Source organism: Callospermophilus lateralis, chromosome 9, assembly GCF_048772815.1.
Source record: "Callospermophilus lateralis isolate mCalLat2 chromosome 9, mCalLat2.hap1, whole genome shotgun sequence".
NCBI lineage: Eukaryota > Metazoa > Chordata > Mammalia > Rodentia > Sciuridae > Callospermophilus > Callospermophilus lateralis.
This window is the reverse complement of record NC_135313.1, coordinates 91387820-91409808: the sequence shown is the minus strand read 5'-3', so window position 1 is coordinate 91409808 and position 21989 is coordinate 91387820. Positions and strand designations below refer to the sequence as shown.

General features: G+C 34.0%; 1 protein-coding gene across 1 annotated transcript in view; it reads right to left on the bottom strand.

Annotated features, from left to right (window-relative positions):
* Positions 1 to 21989, bottom strand: part of Zranb3 (zinc finger RANBP2-type containing 3) — a 231218-nt gene that overhangs the window by 73699 nt on the left and 135530 nt on the right. Inside the window, exons 7-8 of the mRNA XM_076866057.1 lie at positions 12559 to 12730; positions 11240 to 11356 (exon numbers count right to left, since the gene is read on the bottom strand). Of these exons, the coding sequence (XP_076722172.1) occupies positions 11240 to 11356; positions 12559 to 12730 (289 nt within the window). The remainder of the gene's footprint in view (positions 1 to 11239; positions 11357 to 12558; positions 12731 to 21989) is intronic.

Here is a 21989-nt window from a genome sequence, read left to right as displayed (position 1 = left end):
AAAGTCAACTCAAAATGGATCAAGGAGCTAGATATCAAATCAGAGACACGGCGTTTGATAGAAGAAAAAGTTGGGTACGATCTACATATTGTGGGGTCGGGCTCCAAATTCCTAAATAGGACACCCATAGCCTAAGAGTTAATAACAAGAATCAACAAATGGGACTTACTTAAACTAAAAAGTTTTTTCTCAGCAAGAGAAACAATAAGAGAGGTAAATAGAGAGCCTACATCCTGGGAACAAATTTTTACCCCTCACACTTCAGATAGAGCCCTAATATCTAGAATATACAAAGAACTCAAAAAATTAAACAATAAGATAACAAATAACCCAATCAACAAATGGGCCAAGGACCTGAACAGAAACTTCTCAGAGGAGGACATGCAATCAATCAACAAGTACATGAAAAAATAGTCACCATCTCTAGCAGTCAGAGAAATGCAAATCAAAACCACCCTAAGATACCATCTCACTCCAGTAAGATTGGCAGCCATTATGAAGTCAAACAACAATAAATGCTGGCAAGGATGTGGGGAAAAGGGTACACTTGTACATTACTGGTGGGACTGCAAATTGGTGAGGCCAATTTGGAAAGCAGTATGGAGATTCCTGGGAAAGCTGGGAATGGATCCACCATTTGACCCAGCTATTGCCCTTCTCGGACTATTCCCTGAGGATCTTAAAAGAGCGTATTATAGGGATACTGCCACATCAGATCATAGCAGCATAATTCACAATAGCTAGACTGTGGAACCAACCTAGATGCCCTTCAATAGATGAATGGATAAAAAAAATGTGGCATTTATACACAATGGAGTATTACACAGCAGTAAAAAATGACAAAATCATGGAATTTGCAGGGAAATGGATGGCATTAGAGCAGATTATGCTAAGCGAAGCTAGCCAATCCTTAAAAAACAAATGCCACATGTCTTCTTTGATATAAAGAGAGCAACTAGTAGGGGATAGGAAAGTTAGCAGAATACAACAGTCACTAATATGCCATTATGTAAAAATGTGAATGTGTAACCGATGTGATTCTGCAATTTGTATTTGGGGTAAAAATGGGAGTTCATAACCCACTTGAGTCAATGTATAAAAGATGATATGTCATGAGCTTTGTAATCTTTTGAACAACCAATAAAAAAAAACTCATTATTTTAAGTCCTATCAACTTTTTCAAAATTTAGACAAACTATCATTAGATGGTTTAAAATATGTTTAAATTCCTCAACAGAATTGTTTGAATGAGTCAACAAAAAGAAAAGTTTATTTCTAAAATGATACTGTGGAGTTAAAAAAAAAAAAAAAACTTTATTATCTAACAGCATGTGCCTTGCTAAGTTTGACACAGATCATACTTCATAATAACAAACATATTTAAACACAAAATGTATCTTGTATTTTTTACCCACAGTATCAGTAAATGGCACAAACATTAATCCAGCTGACCTGGCAAGAATCTAGCTTCTATCTTTTCCCTTCCTTCTACATTCTGTCAATCATTAACGTTTATTGATTGTACCGTATTAATACATCTTGAAGTTTTTCTTTCTTTATAGTCAAGATGTGGCTCAGCCAAATCTTGAAAAAGCCTATTTAATCCATTATGTATATAGGCTCAGACACATCTTGGTTTAGATTACCAACACAACCTGAATTATCAGTGATACAGCTCAAATGAATTATCTTTCTACAGATTTGCTCCTTCCAATCCATTTTCCTCATAGCTACAAATATGATCATGTTAGTCCACTTCACTGTACCTGAAGGGCTAAGAATCCTTAGAATAAATTATAAACTATGATCTAGTTTATAGTTTATAGAACCTTGAGAGATAAGACAGTGTACTTTCCTAGCACCTTCTCAGATTAGCAACCTAATAATCTATTGAATTAATCAGGAAATTACTCAGATGCATACAAAATAATAACTAAATTATAATATGTGATATTTTAAGCTCATTTACAGATTGGTTTTGGAGAACTCAGAAACACATTTTTTTTTAATAGGAACAATATTAAATGTATATAACTACAGTTGCCTCCTGAAAAGCCTATTTAATCCATTATGTAGATAATTGTATTTATGGTTACTATAGACTCTAAATATTGGGTTTTGATAACATCTGGGGAAGATATACTAAGAATTCCAATTTGGAAATTCCAGTAACTAATTATTTCTGGCTGCAGCCCAGGGATAGAAAAACACAGTTCCAATTTACATACATTGTTAAAGACAGATTCTAGCATGGAAGGAATGAAAAATGACTAAAATCTCTAGGGAACTAAGTGGCAGGACTTGGCCTGCTGCTGCCATTAATTTTTGAGAACATTAATTTTTGAAGACAACTAACTTTTCATCTCCTTCCTTTTTCTTTAAGATTCCCAGTTCCTGTTGATTGTCAATATTTCTGACTTCAAATCAGGGTTTCTTATCACAGACAAGAAATAATGTACAAGTTTCTCTTTCTCTTTAAGGAAACATTCTGTACTCAGTATTAAGTACAAAGAAAGCTAAGTAAGCAAGCAAACAATCAAAAAGAGAAAAATGGAGGAAAAGGGTAGTTATTAACTCCAGGAAAAACAATACTTGTCAAAGAAAAGAAATGTAATTATAGCTCAAGTGTGAAATGTTCAACAGAGTCATTATATGGTGAACAATGAATGTTGATCAAACCAAAACTTAAGCTTAAACCATAAAATAACATGAGAAAACTGAGCAGGGGGAATGTATTTTCTTCCAATCTATGTGTTTTTTATATGTGATTTTTAAAAATCATTATAAGTTCCAATGTTTGAATTCTGTTTTCTTTCTTTGAAGTTTTTACATTTCTATCCTAACAAATTGCTCTACCTAAAGGATAGAAATGTTTTTATGCATGTATACTACTAAGAGTTTCCAATTTTTTGCTTTTGGATTTAAGTATATGAAGTATGACTGACTTCAAGTAAATTTTTATGTATAGTGGGAGATAGTAAAGACTCCCTTTTTCCCTTATGGGTATCCAAGCATCCAGCATCATTTGTTAGAAAGATTATCATTTCCCCATTGAGTTTTCTTGTCCTCTTTCTTAACAAAGCAACTGGAAATCCATGTGAAGTTCTATTTATGAACTCATCTACACATCTAGCTTCAAAATTTGCTTAGAGGATATTTCATTTATTTCCAAATATATGACTATTATAAATAAATTTCTGTGAAAGTATTTGTGTGAATCTACATTTTCCTTTCTGTATTATAAACAACTAGGACATTGGCATATTTGTTTTAAAAAATTTCCTTGTGTGTTTTATTTTTTCTTTCTTTCATATTTGTTACTGGTGCATTATAATTATATATAATAGTGGGATTTGTTGTTACATATTTGTACACACACATGATTTAATAATGACTTGTTCAATGTTGTATTTATGTAATTTTTAAATTTATATGACAGCAGAATGCATTACAATTCTTATTACATATATACAGCACAATTTTTCATATCTCTGGTTGTATATGTAGTATATTCACACCCATCCGTGTCTTCATACATGTACTTTGGATAGTAATGATCATCACATTCAACCATCATTAATTAACCCCATGCCCCCTCCCTTTCCCTCCCACTCCTCTGCCCTATCTAGAGTTTGTCTATTCCTCCCATGCTCCCACTCCCAATCCCACTATGAATCAGCCTCCTTATGTAAGAGAAAACATTCAGCATTTGATTTGGGGGAATTGGCTAACTTAGCATTATCTTCTCTAACTCCAACCATTTACCTGTAAATGCCACAATTTTATTCTCTTTTGTTGCTGAGTAATATTCCATTGTGTATATATGCCACATTTTTTTAATCCATTCATCTATTGAAGGACATCTAGGTTAGTTCTACAGTTTAGGTATTGTGAATTGTGCTGCTATAAAAATTGATGCATGTTTTTGGCAACTTTGTCTAATATAAGATAATTGTAATTTTGTTGGTTAGTCTCTGTGACCTATATTCTGTACCATTGGTCTACCAGTCTGTTTTGGTGCCAATACCATGCTGTTTTAGTTACTATTGCTCTGTAGTATAGTTTAAGGTCTGGTATAGTGATGCCACCTGCTTCACTCTTCCTGCTAAGGATTGCTTTAGCTATTCTGGGTCTCTTATTTTTTCAGATGAATTTCATGATTGCTTTTTCTATTTCTATGAGGAACGCCATTGGGATTTTGATCGGAACTGCATTAAATCTGTATAGTGCTTTTGGTAGTATGGTCATTTTGATAATATTAATTCTGCCTATCCAAGAGCAGGTAGATCTTTCCATCTTCTAAAGTATTCTTTCTTTAGGGTTCTGTAGTACAATGAATATAAATCTTTCACCTCTTTTGTTAAATTGATTCCCAAGTATCGTATTTTTTTTTTTTGAGGTTATTGTAAATGGGGTAGTTTTCCTCATTTCTTTCTCAGAGGATTTGTCACTGATATACAAAAATGCCTTTGATTTATGGGTGTTGATTTTATATCCTGCTACTTTGCTGAATTCATTTACTAGTTCTAGAAGTGTTTTGGTGGAGCTTTTTGGGTCTTCTAAGTATAGCATCATGTCGTAAACAAATAGTGCTAATTTAAATTCTTCTTTTCCTATACATATCCCTTCTTTCGTCTAATTGCTCTGGCCAGTGTTTCAAAAACTATGTTGAACAGAAGTGGTGAAAGAGGGCATTTTGTCTTGTTCCAGTTTTTAGAGGGAATGCCTTTAATTTTTCTCCATTTAAAATGATGCTGTCCTAAGGCTTAGCATAGATAGCCTTTAAGATGTTGAAATATGTTCCTGTTATCCCTAGTTTTTCTAGTGTTTTGTACATTAAGGGATGCTGTATTTTGTCAAATGCTTTTTCTGCATCTATTGAGATGATCATGATTCTTATCTTTGAGTCTATTGATGTGGGGAATTACATTTATTGATTTCCATATGTTGAACCAAACTTGCGTCCATGGGATGAATCCCACTTGATCATGGTGCATAATCTTTTTGATATGTTTTTATATTTGATTTGCCAAAATTTTATTGAGAATTTTTGCATCTATGTTCATTAGAGATATTGGTCTGAAGTTTTCTTTCTTAGATTTGTCTTTGCCTGGTTTTTGGATCAGGATGATATTGGCCTCACAGAGTGAGTTTGGAAGTGCTGCCTCTTTTTCTATTTCCTGAAACAAATTGTAGAATATGGGTATTAGTTCTTCTTTAAAGGTCTTGTAGAACTCGGCTGTATATCCATCCAGTCCTGGGCTTTTCTTGGTTGGTAAGCTTCTGATGGTGTCTTCTATTTCATCACTTGATATTGGTCTGTTTAAATTGTGTATATCTTCCTCATTCAATCTGGGCAAATTGTACGACTTAAGAAATTTCTCAATGCCTTCATTGTCTTCTATTTTATCGGAGTATAAGTTTTCAAAATAATTTCTAGCTATTCTCTGTATTTATGTAGTGTCCATTGTAATATTACCTTTTTCATCATCTATGCCGGTAATATGAGTTTTCTTTCTCCTTCTCTTCATTCGTGTAGCTAAGAGTCTGTCAATTTTATTTATTTTTTCAAAGAACCAACTTTTTGTTTTGTCAATTTTTTCAATTGTTTCTTTTGTTTTGATTTCATTGATTTCAGCTCTAATTTTGATTACTTCTTGCTTTTGCTGCTGATTTGTTCTTCTTTTTCTAGGGCTTTGAGATGTAGTGTGAGGTCATTTATTTGTTGACTTCTTCTTTTAAGAAATGAACTTCATGCAATGAATTTTCCTCTTAGTACTGCTTTCATAGTGTCCCAGAGATTTCGATATGTTGTGTCTATGTTCTCATTTACTTCTAAGAATTTTTAAATCTCCTCTTCGATGTCTTCTGTAACCCATTGTTCATTTGGTAATGTATTGTTTAGTCTCCAGGTGGAGAAATTTTTATTTTTTATTTTATTGTTGATTTCCAATTTCATTCCATTGATCTGATAAAATGCATGATAGTATCTCTACTTTTTTGTATTTGCTAAGAGTTGCTTTGTGGCATATTATATGGTCTATTTTAGAGAAGGATCCATGTGCTGTTGAGAAGAAAGTGTATCCATTTGATGCAGGTTAATATATTTTATATATGTCAGTGAAGTCTAAGTTAGTGATTGTATTACCGAGTTCTATAGTTTCTTTATTCAACTTTTGTTTAGAAGATATATCCAGTGGTGAGAGAGGTATGTTAAAATCACCCAAGATTATTATGTTGTGGTCAATTTGAATCTTGAACTTGAGAAAAGTTTGTTGATGAACATAGCTGCAACATTGTTTGGGGCATATATATTTATGATTGTTATGTCTTGTTGGTGTACCGTTCCTGTGAGCAGTATGTAATGTCCATCTTTATCCCTTTTGATCAATTTTGGCTTGAAGTCTACTTTATTTGATACGAGGATGGAAACCATGTTTGCTTTCACAGTCCATGTGAGTGGTATGATTTTCCCCAACCTTTCACCTTCAGTCTGTGTATGTCTTTTCCTATCAGATGAGTCTCCTGTAGGCAGCATAATCCAGTTTGCTAGCCTATGTATTTTGATTGGTGAGTTTAAGCCATTAACATTCAGGGTTATTATTGAGACACAGTTTGTATTTCCAGCTATATTTGTTTATTTTTGTTATTTAACTTGATTTTCTTTAATTAGTTTTTCCTTTAGGGTGCTACCTCCCTCTGCTAATTTTCATTGTTGTTTTTTGTCTCCTCTTCACGGAATATTTTGCCAAGGATGTTTTGTAGTGCTGGTTTGCTAGCTATAAATTCTTTTAACTTTTGTTTATCATGGGAGGTTTTTATTTCATCTTCAAATCTAAAGCTTAGTTTTGCTGGATACAAGATTCTTGGTTGGCACCCATTTTCTTTCAGAGCTTGATATATGTTGTTCTAGGATCTTCTATCTTTCAGGGTCTGTTTTGAAAAGTTTGTTATCCAAATTGGTTTTCCCCTATATGTAGTCTGATTCCTTTCTCTCGTGGCTTTTAAAATTCTCTCCTTATTTTGTATGTTGGGCATTTTTATTATAATGTGCCCTGGTGTGGATCTGTTGTGATTTTGTACACTTGGCGTCCTGTAGGCTTCTTGAATTAGGATTTCCAATTCATTCTTCATGTTTGGAAAATTTTCTGATATTATTTCTTTGAATAGACAAGAGAATAGACAGGAAGTAATTTAGAGTAGACAAGTACATGGGAAGACTGTAGAGTACATTAAACAAACACACATATGTATTTAGAAAAATACAAGATGTTAAAATAGTAAAATTTGGACAAGGAAAGAAAAATGAAAGAAAAAAAAGAGGAAAAACAAAGGGCATATACAACACCTCTATATTATATTATTCGGAGGACTCAGTCCTCAAAATCCTATTTCATGCAAAGTTCTTGGTTTCACATGTGTTGGGGATGTGAGGGCCAGAGGATAGAGGAAGTAGAAAAGAGAAAAAAAAATACTTGAAAGAAGAAACCAGGGTTGTTGCTAGTTTTAGAGATCTGTATCTTTTCTGTTTCTCTTCTCATCTACCAGGTGGCTTGTCTGTTTTAAGCTGGTGTCTCTGCCCCAAGGATGGTGTAGGTAACTAGGGTGGGAAGACTGGTCCTGGTGTAGGGCATCTGGAAGTGTGGAGTGCCACCTGCCAGTCCCTGCAGAGAGATTGCACATCACGGGTCACTCTTGGGACCGCTTGTCTGACTTGAGCGCCCGGTACTGTCTCCCTCTCTTGCCTGGAGATTTCCCAGCTCCTGGTCTCTCTGTTAGACTCCAAACTTTAGTCCCATTCCCTCTCACTTATCAGTTCCCACCTGTGGGACCCTCACACCCAGGCTCATACAAGGTGGGCGGCGCCCTGGTGGCACTGCACACCTGCCAACTGGAAGCTGTTTTTGTATTGAGTAATCACTGTGCCGAGTTATCACCACTGGGGAGTGAGGGGGGAGGGGTTGGATACCTGGCACCTGGCCAGATGGAGAACCAATCTGAGAGCTGTCCCCACCAAATATGGTGAGAAAGGTTATCCAAGATGGAGTCAGTCTGCTTCCACCGCCAGGGTGTCTGATGAGGTGGGGGGAGCTGGGTGATGGCATTGTGCTGTGGGTAAATAGTAGCCAAGTGACCTGAGTGGCAGCAGAGCGCAGGCTTTGGGTTTTGGGAGCCAGGGGTCTGGAGTCCTGCTCAAACGCTGAGGTTCTGAGCCCTGCGTGGGAGTCACAGTGCTGGTGATTTCTGAGGAAATCAGCTGTATAGGGGTTCTCTTACACTCTCTGAGATGCAGTATTCCCACTAGGTGAGATCTGAGTCATAGAGCAACACAGGATGCTGCCTCCCTCCAGCCCTCCATCTTGGAATCCCAATATTGTTAACTATTATTTCTCCTTTCCCTTTCCTCCTCCCTCACCCTCTACTGTTGGCTTATAAGCTGATTGAATACATTTTCTTTATCTCTGATACTGTTTTTATTTTAAGCATTTCTCTTGTACTGAATTTATATTTTCATGCAACTTCTGTAATTCTCCATCTCTTCCTACATCTTTTCCATTAGATTCTTTCTTTCTTTTTTTTTTTTTTTTTTCCCTTTAGGTACCGGGGATTGAACTTAGGGACATTCAACCACTGAGCCATATCCTCATCCCTGTTTAGTATTTTATTGAGAGACAGGGTCTCACTGAGTTGCTTAGCATCTTGACATTGCTGATGCTGGCTTTGAGCTAGGGATCCTCCTGCCTAAGCCTCCCAAGCCATCAAGATTCACATGCGTGTGCCACTACACCTGGCTTCTATTAGATTCTTGAAAAAAAAAATACATACATATATTATATATACACACACACACATATATATGTGTGTGTGTGTGTGTGTGTGTGTGTGTAGACACAATACCTTCATTTATTTATTTTTAAGTGGTGCTGAGAATCACACCCAGTGCTTTGCATGTGCTAGGCTATTGCTCTACCACTGAGCCACAACCTCAGCTTCTATTAGATTCTTAACATCCTATTCATAGCTATTTTAATGTCCTTGTTTAATAGTTCTACCATTTGGATCATTTTAGCATGTGTCTTCATTGATTGTTTTATCTCTTGACAATAGATTAGGATTTTTTTAAGTGGCTTTTACATTTATTTCACATTTTCTATTGAATGCTAGAAATTATACATAGAAGAACAGAGCACATTGAGTAAACGATAGTTACATGTGGAACTGGTTATGCTTTTTGTTAGGGTGACATATAAGACTGTAGGGGGCTGAGTCAATGCAGTAAGTGTGGTGTCAACTGGGAGGTGTCATAAATACAGTTATCCCATACTAAATGAAAGTGGTATAAATATACGTGGGAGAAAAGAAAGCCTCTTCAACAAATGGTGCTGCGAAAACTGGTAATCTATATGTAGCAGAATGAAATTAAACCCCTCTCATCTTGCACAAAAGTCAACTCAAAGTGGATCAAAGACCGAGACATTAGACCAGAAATCCTACACCTAATAGAAGAAAATATAGGCCCAACATTCCATCATGTCGGCTTCCTCAACAAGATTCCTAAACAGCAAGAATCAATAAATGGGATGTTATCAAACTAAAAAGCTTCTTCACAAAAAAGGAAATAAAATCATGAAGACAGAGCTCACGGAATGGGAGAAAATGTTTGCCACCTGCACCTCAGATATAGCATTAATCTCCAGAATATATAAAGAACTCAAAAAGACAAATAAAACAATCAATAAATAAGCAAAGAAACTGAACAGACACTTCACAGAAGGAATATGAATGGTCAACAAATACATAAAAAATGTTCAACATCTCTAGCAATTAGAGAAATGCAAATTAAAACTACACTGAGATTTCATCTCACTCCAGCCAGAATAGCAACAATCAAGAATACAATTAACGTATGAAATATGATATGTCAAGAGCTTTGTAATGTTTTGAACAACTAATAATAATAAAAAAGAATACAATTAACAATTAATGTTGGTGAGTATATAGGTAAAAGAATACATTCATACATTGCTGGTGAGACTGCAAATTGGTGCAACCACTATGGGAAAGCAGTATGGAGATTCCTTAAAAACTTGGAATGGAATCACCATTTGACCCAGTTATCCCACTCCCTGGCATATATGCAAAGAACTTAAAATCAGCATACTACAGTGGTATAGCCACATCAGTGTTTATAGCAGCTCAATGCACAACAGCTAAGCTATGGAACCAACCTAGGTGGCCTTCAACAGATTTAATGGATAAAGAAAATGTGGTATGGAAACACAATGGAATAGAACTCAGCCAAAGAAAGAATAACTCTATGACATTTGCCAGAAAATGGATTGGATGGATCTGGAGACAATCATGCTAAGTGAAATAAGCCAATTCCCCCCAAACCAAAAGATGAATGTTCTCTTTGATATGTGGATACTAACACACAACAAGGGGTGTGGGATAGAAGTTGAGTAGATTAGACAAAACGGAATGAAGGGAAGGGAGGGAGGCAGGAATAAGAAAGACAGTAGAATCAATCTGACTTAACTTTCCTATGTACATATGTAATAGCCCACAGTGAATCTCCATATCATATACAACCACAATTAGATCCTAATTAGAATAAGATATACTCCATGTTTGTGTAAATATGTTAAAATATACTCTTCTATCATGTATAACTAAAAAGAACAAATCAAAAGAAAAAAGAAAAAAAATTTGGATGCTGCTTAGATTCTCTTGTTACATTTACCATTAGTACATGAACTTCAAAGTCCCCTAGCAATGGGATGCTTCTCCTTTGTGATAGTGTGTTATAATTGCACTGTCAGTTTTTCATCAGCCCTGCATAGAAGGCTTTCTTTCTCCTCCAGTGGTAGATTATGAAGATATTTCAGTGTTGAGTTCATGGTGGGGCACAGGAGATGTAGAATCTATTGGTACCAACTCAGCTAAGCCTTACAGTGTTACTTTTTGGTTTTTATGCCTCCCACCCCCATCCAAACTGTCTTGTCACTATGGATGGTCCTGAAGAAGTTTTAGCCCCACCTCCAGCTGTAATAGATCTTTCTCTTATATCATGTCAAGGTCCTGAGTACCAATAGGGTTTGATGCCCATACCTTAGGGTAGACAGTTTTTGTTCTTGTCCCATTCCCAAAACAGTAGATCCTACTTAATAAAAACCTATTTAATAATAACATTAAAATATATTAAAAATTTATGTTTGATGGCACAACAATGAGGTACCTTGGCAATAGCAGTCTGTTTAAATATGCGAGTAATCAAGCCCAGAACAGTCTCTGTGCCACCTGAATTTGGAGATCTCATTAATTTTTTCCACTCTTCCAAACTGGTATTCAAATCCTATGTGGGATAAAATAAAATTATTTAGGAATATAGCATAAAGAACATAACAATTAATGTGATCATGAATCATGTCCTACTTCTTTCCTCTTCTGTGTAGAAAAACAAAAAGAAAATTCTTATAGATGCTAATGTGTTCATTTTAAAACATCAATGCAGGTTAGGGTTGTGGCTCAGTGGTAGAGCGCTTGCTTTGCATGTGTGAGGCACTGGGTTCAAACCTCAGCACCACATAAAAATAAATAAATAAATATACTGTGTCCGTCCAAACTTAAAAAATATTAAAAAAAAAAGAAAGATAAGATACAAGTGAAAACAAAGTCCTTTGCTAGCTTCACAAATCAACCAATCTTAAGAACAAATATTTTGCAAAGTGAAAATAAAAAGTTAAACACATAGGAAAGCAGGGTGGTTAAAATGTATATGGATGCAAAATATTCTTACAAAAAGATAAGATTTTATTTAAATAAGCAAAGATTTGGAGAATAGTGGTTCAATAAAAATAAAATATAATCATAAGTTGATGTATCATTTTATTTTTCTTTCTAATGCTAAAAAAGTGAAGAAAATTGGATCATTCTTATTTTAGAAATAACACATTGCTCCATATTTGCAAAATGCTTACTTTAAGTTTTCAAGATATAATAAAAGCTCCTTGCCCCCAAAGCCATGTCCAGATTTGCAAAATTTAAAGAATATATAAACATTGCACTCCTCAAAAGTAAATACACATAAGGTTTAGGTAAAACACACTTTTGGCTTTCTGCTATGTTGAATGCTACATCTTACAATATAATTACAGAGTTTGAGGGTTACACTTATGGTATTCTCAAAGACATCAATTCACACTTCAAAAAAATTCTACAGCAAGAAAAATAATTTTCTTTATTATTGGGTCTCACATTATAGACATTTTGAATTCTTACTGCTAAATCTTTGTTTCAGTTGAAGTACTTTTTTTCTATATTCAGCATAAATATTTTTAATCACTAGGTTACTATATCTGTTCACATATTTGATAACTAAAATTAAATTCTTCCACACTCTTCCTAAAAAGATACAAAATCAATTCATATGCTCTATTAATTAAACCTATTTTAAGAAAGCCTGCTTTTCTTTTCCTTCTGTGAAATATGTACAATCTTTAATAGTATAATTTAAAATGATTTTACAATGACTTTCAATCAAATGAAGGTTCTCACCTTGGCTGCTTTGTCAGGAAGATCAAATGGAATATGCTGTCTGATTTTAGGGGGCAGCTGGGTTAAAACTTCAGTCTTTAATCTTCTAATCATTATGTCATTTAATAGATGGTGAAGTTCCTTAAGATTTGATGCCCCTCTATAATCCCACTGAGGTCTTTTACCAAAATATCTGTAAATAGAAAGTAAAAACATTTTGCAAAGCTGAATGCTAGAGTAAGATAAAACATTATCTGATATGTTCTTTTTTTTTTTTTTTTAAACTGATATTGGGGATTCAATCCAGGGGCACTTAACCACTGAGCCATATCCCCAACACTTTTTGAGTCAGGGTTGCACTAAGTTGCTTCAGCCCTTCTAAGTTGCTGAGTCTGGCTTTGAACTTGTGATTCTCCTGCCTCAGACTCCCAAGTCACTGAGATTACAGGTGTGTGCTACCCTACCTGTCTATGTTCTTCCTTTTTTAATGATAACGAGCCATAATGTTGCTTTCACTATTTCTGATGAAAATTAATTTCAAAAATCTTAATGTAAGAAATGTTAATTAACAAGCTTACATACTACTCAAATATAGAAAAGTTAGTGTCTAAACACTATTTACACTGAGTTAAAGCTGGGATGGACAGGTAATGCAGAATTGGACTAGGTCATTGTTTCTAAATGGGGGCATTATTGGCATTTGGGTGGGATTATACATGGCAGTATGTTTAGCAGATCTAGCCCTGAGTAGAAATAAACTGTCAGTACACTAGCCAGTCATTATTATTACTCAAAACATCTCAAACATTTCCCCTACTCTCTATTCATACCAACTATCTCCACTTGAACTGTTAAGCATAGCAGATTACCTGGTATTCTCTTTTTCCTTTGAAACCAATGAATTGACACCAGAGGAATTAAAAACAAACAAAAAAAGACACAAAACTATCATGAAAGAGAGTGAGAGAGAAGATATCAGAGGATATGTAACTTAAAGAAATATTTAGAAGGTACAATGTAAATGAACAAGTGGTAACTGATGTAGCAAAAGCAACCAAGCAACAATTTAAAATGCTTGCAAAAGGCAAATTATTCTCTAGATCCCTTAGAAGATCAGGAATTGGAAGTACCAAGTAATGTGAGCAAGTGTTAAGACAAAGATTGTAATCTGGGGAAACTACTGAATTTACATCTGGACAGCTGGCCCCCTATCACTGGGACAACAATTACTATACATAAAATTCCCAATCATCTCTTAGGGGTTTATACTACCCATTATTAAAAATAGCTGTTAAAGAATAAGGAAAAATTCCTGTTAAGTTGTATTATGATTCCTAATACTGATAATTTAAGTAATTATCCATTTTCATGGGGTTTGGGCCTATTTTAGCACAAATAGATCTCAATTTGAGAGAGCTGGAGCTTACAAACATTAAAATATTTTTGTTTAATGTGTCAAATTAAACATACAGGAAAAGTACAATTTACATTAAAAATTATGCTTGCACTGTAGATTTGATTAGAAGACTGTAGTAAATGGACAGAATGTACTGTATGACAAAAATGAAAGATACCATTTAGTTGTCATCAACAAGAAATTCATTCGTTTAAAAAAAATCTAAGTGCTGCCATTGCATAAAAAGTTTAATGGGTTTATGCATAATCACAATAAACTGAACTGCTGAAACTTTTCCATTAAAATATTTTAACTTCATTAATATTTTATTTCCTCATATTTATATTGAAAATTTTAATGAAAATGGAAAAATACTTGTCAATATCTAATTCCATTACCTATTTTTCCATTCATATACTTAGGAACCTTTTGAATCGCAGTTTAAAAAAAATCTAACATTCCAAACTGCCAATAACAGAAAAAAAGAGGTTGATAAGAGATTTGTTTGTTGGTTTTGTCTTCAGAATTAAAGATCTTCCATTAAAATGGATTCTTAAGCACACTCTTCACTTTCACAACATACCCTGCAAGTATGCAATATGCTAGTTTGAGTGGTTTTGGGGCATAATTGTTACATGCTAGCACAGAGCACAAAGGTATCTTAAAACAGATCTACCACTAAGGCCACACCTGCTTTCTGCAGAGCACTTATGTCCTGAGCTTTAGAAGTGCAGATCTGTTTTGTAGTCAGAATACAGTACACTGTTAGGTATGTAAAGATGAGGTTTCTTCACTTCTTAGTAAGCTTCACACTATGGTGAGAAGATTTAACTAGTTGCTCCCTGGGTATTTTACCCATATGTCATAAGCCATATTCTTGGTATTAAATATGGTTTAGAAAAATTATTTCTTGCTACCTTCCACTTCCACCATTTCTCTTTCAGTGGAAACACAGAATGCTAGAGATAGCATTTACTCTAAAGAATGCTGGCAACACCACATTTGTCGGAATCCTAGTCTCATTTTTGGAGTGTGAAGGGGAAATAACAAGGGCAAGGGGGCTAGAGTGTCACCCCTAAATGGCTGGTCTCTTCCCAACTTTTCTGTCTTGCCACCCAATCCCTAAGCAACCACTAATCTACTTTCTATCTGAATTTTCCTTTTCTGAACTTTCATGAGTGAAATCATACATTATGTGGTGTTTTATGACTGCCTTCTTTCAGCTAGCATAGTATTTTCAAAGTTCATCCATGTGATTGCATAAATCAGTATTTCATTCCTTTTGAAGATTGAATAAAATGCCACTGTATGAATATACCAGAATTTGTTTATTATTTGTCCAATGGTGAACACATTTGGGTTGTTTCCCAATTTTGTATTTTATGAATAAAGCTACTACAGACATTCAGGTACAAGTTTGTATGATCATATATTTTCATTTCTCGTGGGTAATGTCTAGTAGTGGGAATGACTGGGTCATATGTTAACTCTATGTCTGATCATTTGAGAAAATGCCAAGAATCATTCCAAAGCAGTTGGATTACTTTACATTCTCATTGACAGTGTATGAGGATTCTAATATGACTTTACCATATTATATTGCTGTCAGCACTGCGTAAGGGTTACAATTTCTCCATACCCTTGCCATACTTATTCTCTGTGTCTAGCCAATTTAACGAGTGCAAAGTGGTATCTCATGCTTTCGACTTGCAATCCCTGATGACTAATGAAGTCAAGCATTTTTTGATGTGTCTGATGGTCATTTGTTTATCTTTTTTTTTTTTTTGAGAAATGTCTTCTCAAATCCTTTGCCCAATTTTTGAATTGTTTCTTTTTATTATTGAATTATAGGAGCAATTCACATATTCTACATATGCATTCCTTATCAAATATATGATTTGCAAATATTTTTCCCAATCTGTGGGTGGTGTTTCCATTTTTTTGATGGTATATATTGAAGTACAAAACTTATTTTGAGCTGGGCGCAGTGGCGTATGCCTGTAATCCCACCTGCTCAGGAGGCTGAGACAGGAAGATCATGAGTTCAGAGCCAGCTTCACTCACCATCTTAGCAAGGCCTTAAGCAACTTATTGAGACTCTGTCTCTAAATAAAATATAAAAAGGCTGAGGATGTGGCTCAGTGGTTAGGTGCTCTATGGTTCAATCCTCAATACAAAAAAAGTTATTAATTTGAATGAAGTGCTATTTGTTCTAGTTTTTCTTTTGTTGCTAGTGCTTTTAGTGTCATATCTAAAAATGCCTTAACAAATTCAAAGTATAAAGATTCACTCCTATGTTTACTCATGAAAACATTTAAAAATGTTTTAAAAACATTGTCTTTACATTTAGCTCTCTGTTCCATTTTGAGTTAACTTTTATACATGGTATGAGGTGAACATTCAATTTCATTCTTTCTTTGTGGCTATCAAGTTGTCCCAGAACCATTTAAATTCTGTTGTTTTTGTTAAGAATCAGTTAACTGTAAATGAGTTTACTTCTGAACTATTAATTCTAGTCCACTGATCTAGATATTTATCTTCATGTAAGAACCACACTCTCTTGATTAGCACTGTAATCCATCCCTTTAGTTCTGTTTTTCTTTTTACGTTTAGGCTATTCTAGTTCCCTTGCAATTCAATTCAACATAAATTTTAGAATTACTTTATTGATTTGTAAAAAGGAAATTGGACAAGATTCTGATAGGGATTTAAATCTGTAAATAAGTTTGAGGAATATTATCCTCTTACCAGTCTTTCTATTCTATGGACATGGAATGTTTTCCCACTTACATCTATAATTTCTTTCAACAATATTTTATAATTTCAGAGTAAAAGTGTTACACATTTTTATTAAATGTATTTGTAAATGTTTTATTATTTTTGATGCTATTGTGAATAAAGTTGTTTTCTTAATTTCATTTTTGGATTATTCATTGAAAGTTTTAGAAATCAAATTGCTTTTTGTATACTGATCTTGTATTCTGTAACTTTGCTGATATCGTTTTTCAGTTCTAAGAGTTTTTTAGGGGATTCCTTAGGATTTTTAATATATAAGACCATGTCACCTGAAAATACAAGTTACTTCTATTTTTCCAATGAACTCCTTTTATTTATTTAATTTCTTTGCCTAATTGCTCTGGCTAAAACTTCTAGTATAATATTGAACAAATGATAGTGGCAATAAGACAGTCTTAACCTGATCTTAGGGGAAAATATTTGGGTTTTGACAATTAAGAATTACCATCATCTGTGGGATTTTTGTAAATGCCCTTCATCAGGTTGAGGGAGTTGGTGATTATATTGCTTGCCTAGGTATGCACAAGGCATCAAGTTTGATCCACAGCAGCACACATACAAACACCTGCACACATAATTAAAGTAATAGTCCACAGAACATGATAACTGCATATTGGTAGTAAGGTACAGTAGCAATTATACTTCTAAGTTTTAACTTACAGGACTGAATTTTGATCATCCCAGATTGAATCTACTGGGTTAAGAACAGTTTTCAAGGGGAAAAAGTAAGTATGATTTTCAAAATGTTAACTGTTACGTACTTATGCTATATAAGTACAATGAAGATTTCTAGCATGATAATATTGTTGTAATCGGTTCAGGCTTTAGGGGAAGTGGTCTGTAGATACAGATGCCAAGAGTTTTAAGAGTTAAAGCCAGGAAAAAAGTTGAAACTCATCAGTAATAAGGGAAGAATGAAAAGGAAAGAAAAGCATTTTGCTTTTGCCATCCTAGGAATAATTTCTATTATTTTCTCTACTAAAATTTCTCCCAAATCCTTGGTCTCTTTAAATATAAGGAACTGATGTAAATCTACTGAAATTTCTGAGTTCCAAAGTATAATGATACAACACAGTATAAAAACAGGTTTACAAATAATTTGTATAAATTTTAATTAATATACCTATATAAAACTCCTATTTGCTTAAATTACCATTTATTTCAAATGTTAAGATATAATGTTATCTGCCAGGTATGCTGGTGCATGCCTGTGATCCCAACGGCTTGGGAGTTCAAGACAAGAGGATCATGAGTTCAAAGCCAGTCTCAGCAACTTAGTGAGGCCTAAGCAACTCAGTGAGACCCTGTCTCTAAATAAAAAATAAAGAGGGCTGGGGATGTGGTAGTGTGATTGAGTACCCCTGGGTTCAATCCCCAGGACCAAAAATAAATAAAATAAAAGAAAGTATATAATGTTTAACTTGTACATTACTATAGTAGAAGTGGTTGCTTTCATATTCATGTTAGGAAGAATGACACAAATTTTGGGAGAAAAAAGCTAAAAAATTTTTCCACTACTTTTTGTTGTAGTCACCAGAATTTACTTTTTAAAATATATATTTATTTTTAGTTGTAGTTGGATGCAATACCTTTATTTTATTTATTTATTTTGATGTGGTGCTGAGGATCGAACCCAGAGCCTCGCACATGCTAGGCAAGCACTCTACCACTGGGTCATAACCCCAGCCCACCAGAATTTACTTTTCCCCCTTTATTTCTCTCCCACCAGAATTTACTTTTCCCTCTTTCTCTCTCTCTCTCTCTCTCTCTTTTGGAGGGGGGACGGGCTGTGGTACTGAGGATTGAACCAAGGGCCTTTTCCATGTCAGGTAAATGCTATACCACTGAGCTACATCTCCAGCTTTCAGAACTTACTTTTTTTTTTTTTTTTTTTAGTTGTTGATAGACCTTTATTTTTTATTTATTTATATGCGGTGCTGAGAAGTGAACCCAGTGCCTCACACATGCTGGGCAAGTGCACTACCGCTGAGCCATAGCCCCAGCCTCTCAGAACTTACTTTTGACTACATAGCTGCTTATGGCATTTAGCTACTGCTTTTTAAATCTTAGAACTATATTTTTAAAGAATACTTTTATCAAGGATATACCTATACATAGTTTAAAAAACCGAATGAAAAGGCTTTCACACAATGTGGATCAGTAAGTTCAGACTTTGATATATGCTCCCTGCTTAGGGATGGGTAAAATACAAAGAGAAAACAAAAATTCATGTTTGGGCACAAAGACAAGATAAACGTCTCTCTGGCCCAGAAATAGAACAAAAAATTTAAAGAGAGCAGTGGTGAAGTCATCAATCTGCTTGTTCTCTGTCTAAAAAAAGACAGTGAGAGTCAAGAACTCAGGGTTGTTGCGACAAAGTAATTTTTATACAGTTTTTAATACAGAATGAATTTTCCAGGAACTACAAATGATGTTAACTCAAAGGGATATTGTGTGTTGTTTTGTTTGAAATTTAACCCTGAGTGGTTTGCCACTTTGGAAAATCTATGCCACTGACATTTAATGGTTTTAGGGTAGCTGAACTGCAAACACACTCCTCTATTAGTGTGCAGAAGAGGTACTCATAATAATTCTATACATTTACCAATTTCATCAGTTTTATGACATTTCTCCCATTTAATATCTTTAAAATTCACAGATATTTATTAGTTTAACATAGAAGTCTTAACCTTGGTGGTTAAGTAACAGTACATTTTATAATCAATGGAGTCTTAGATTCCAAACAACCCAATATACAAACATTTATTTCATTCTTATTTTAAATTGTTGTAATGTAGTCACTCACCTATTTACATTAGTAAAGTACATATTTTATAGGTTCCTTAATTTTTATTTTTCTTCTCTGTTATCTGGGGTCCTATTGATTTTTTTGAAATTATATGTGGTCATCGATTATTATGTCTATGAATTCCATTTCAGTATAATAAGGGGAGCATCATACATTTATTATGAAAAGTGGCCTTAGGTTCCTAGGATTGAACTCTACATTATGACTACTTTCCTTAATTGCTCATGTTTGTTTAAAGGTGTTATGCAGTGTATACATAAGAGTAAATTCTGAGGGTAAAGACATTTAATATGTTTGTAATTCATTATTTTAAAACAAAGTCAATACATAAAAAGCCAAAAAGAACAATAAGACCAATACCCCTCCCGCCACAACACACATATTCCAGGAAGTTGAATACACAAGATTTTTTTTTTTTTTTTTTTTACTTTAAGACAGTCTTTTTTCTTTTTAGTTGTTGATGGACCTTTATTTATTTTCTTATGTGTGGTACTGAGAATCGAACCCAGTGCCTCACACATGCTAGGCAAATGCTCTACCACTCAGCCATACCCCTAGCCCACACAAGATCTTAATTACAAGATCTTTTTTTTTTTGTTTTGGCAAGGCTAGGGATCTGATCCAGGGCTTTGCACATGCTAGGCAAGTGTTCTACCAGAGAGCTACTTCCCTAGCCATCTTAAAAGCCTTATATTAGGAAACAATAAACATTCTGAAGTGAATGTATAGCCACAAAGATGGCATAGTTATTATTATCAATGTAAATGAAGTGTAAAAAATAAATTTTAAAAACTACCAATGATATTAAATTGAGTTTCTCATAAAGTCAAATTCTCTTCAGTTGAAAGGGTATATCCTAGAACATGGTGGTAGTTACGGACTACTCTAAGTCTTACCTTCCTAATCTCTCTTGCACCATCAATCAACTAGATATAATTAACATCTAAAGGCTACTTCATTTAACAACAGCAGCCTATACATTATTTTCAAGTTTACATGAATAATAATCATGATAGATCATATTCTGGATCATAAATATACTATAACACCTTTAAAAGAATAGAAATCATATAATGGCACTCTCAAATCACAAAGGAATTAAACAAGAAGTCATTAATGAAAAGACAGCTGGGAAACCCCATCCACCCTGAGAGATTAAACAACACACTTGTAAATAATATATGGGTCAAAAAAAGGAATCTTAAAGAGTTAAAAAATATTTTGAGCTAAATTAAAGTGAAAATACACATGTGGGATGCAGCAAAAGTAATGCTTAAGATGAAATTTTTAATACTAAATCAATATATTAAAAAATGAAGTTTGAGGGTGTACCTCAGTGGTAGAGTGCATGCCTAGGATGTGCAAGGCCTAGGTTTTGATCACCAGCACCACTAAATAAATAAACACACATAAAAAAGAAAAATGATGTATAATCAATAAATTTTTCCATTTGAAACTGGGAAAAAAAGCAAATTAAATCTTAAGTAAGTAAAAAAAAAGGAGATAATAAAAATGAAAGCAGAAATCAAAGAAACTGAAAACAGGAAATAAGTATAGAAAATAAAATGAAAACCTAGTCTTTTAAAAGTTCAAAAAACTAAATAAGGCACTAGCCTAAAAAAAAGAGGTGGGTCAGAGTGGAGAGAGAGAGAGGAAAAAGGAGAGATAAGACAGGAATCATTAATATCAGAAATTAAAGAGGGTACCTACCACTACCCCATGATATTAAAAGGATAAGTGGATAGACTGAACAACTCTATGCTATGCCTACAAATTCAACAGTATAGGTGAAATAGATTAATTCCTTGAAGATCACAATCTCCTAAAACCCACAAGACAAAACAGATAATCCTAAGACACTGAACTATTAATTAAACAGAAAGAGCCAGTTCCAGGAACCAGAACCAGGCTTACTTTGAGTTCTGTCAACACTTAAGGAAAAAAATTATACCAACTGATAATTGTTGAAGCTGGGTGATGAACACATGGGGGAAGGAGGGTTCATTATACCATAGCATCTACTTTTGTATACATTGAATTTTTTCCCATATTAGAATCTTCGAAATGTCAAAGAATAAACTAAGAAACAAAAAACATGGAATCCAAAAATGTAGGAATCCAAAAGAGCTTAACTGCAAAGGAAAATTCATAATAATAGTATTAGAGCTATAGGAGGGAGGCCACCAGGAAAAAGAAAAAAAAAATCAATGTGTTTTTAAGACCTATTGGAAATTGACAGGTCTGTTGAAATATTTCAGTTAAAAAAAAAAATAGCAATGGCTATATAAAAGACCAAGCTGAAAGAGAAAAACAAATAGTTAATAATAAAATAAAAAGGTTTCCCAAGAAAGTAGTAATCAATTACTGGATTTATTAGAGAACAACATTAATTTATTTAGTCCATTTATTTAGTCAATAATATAAAGATATACATTGAATTTAAAAATAATC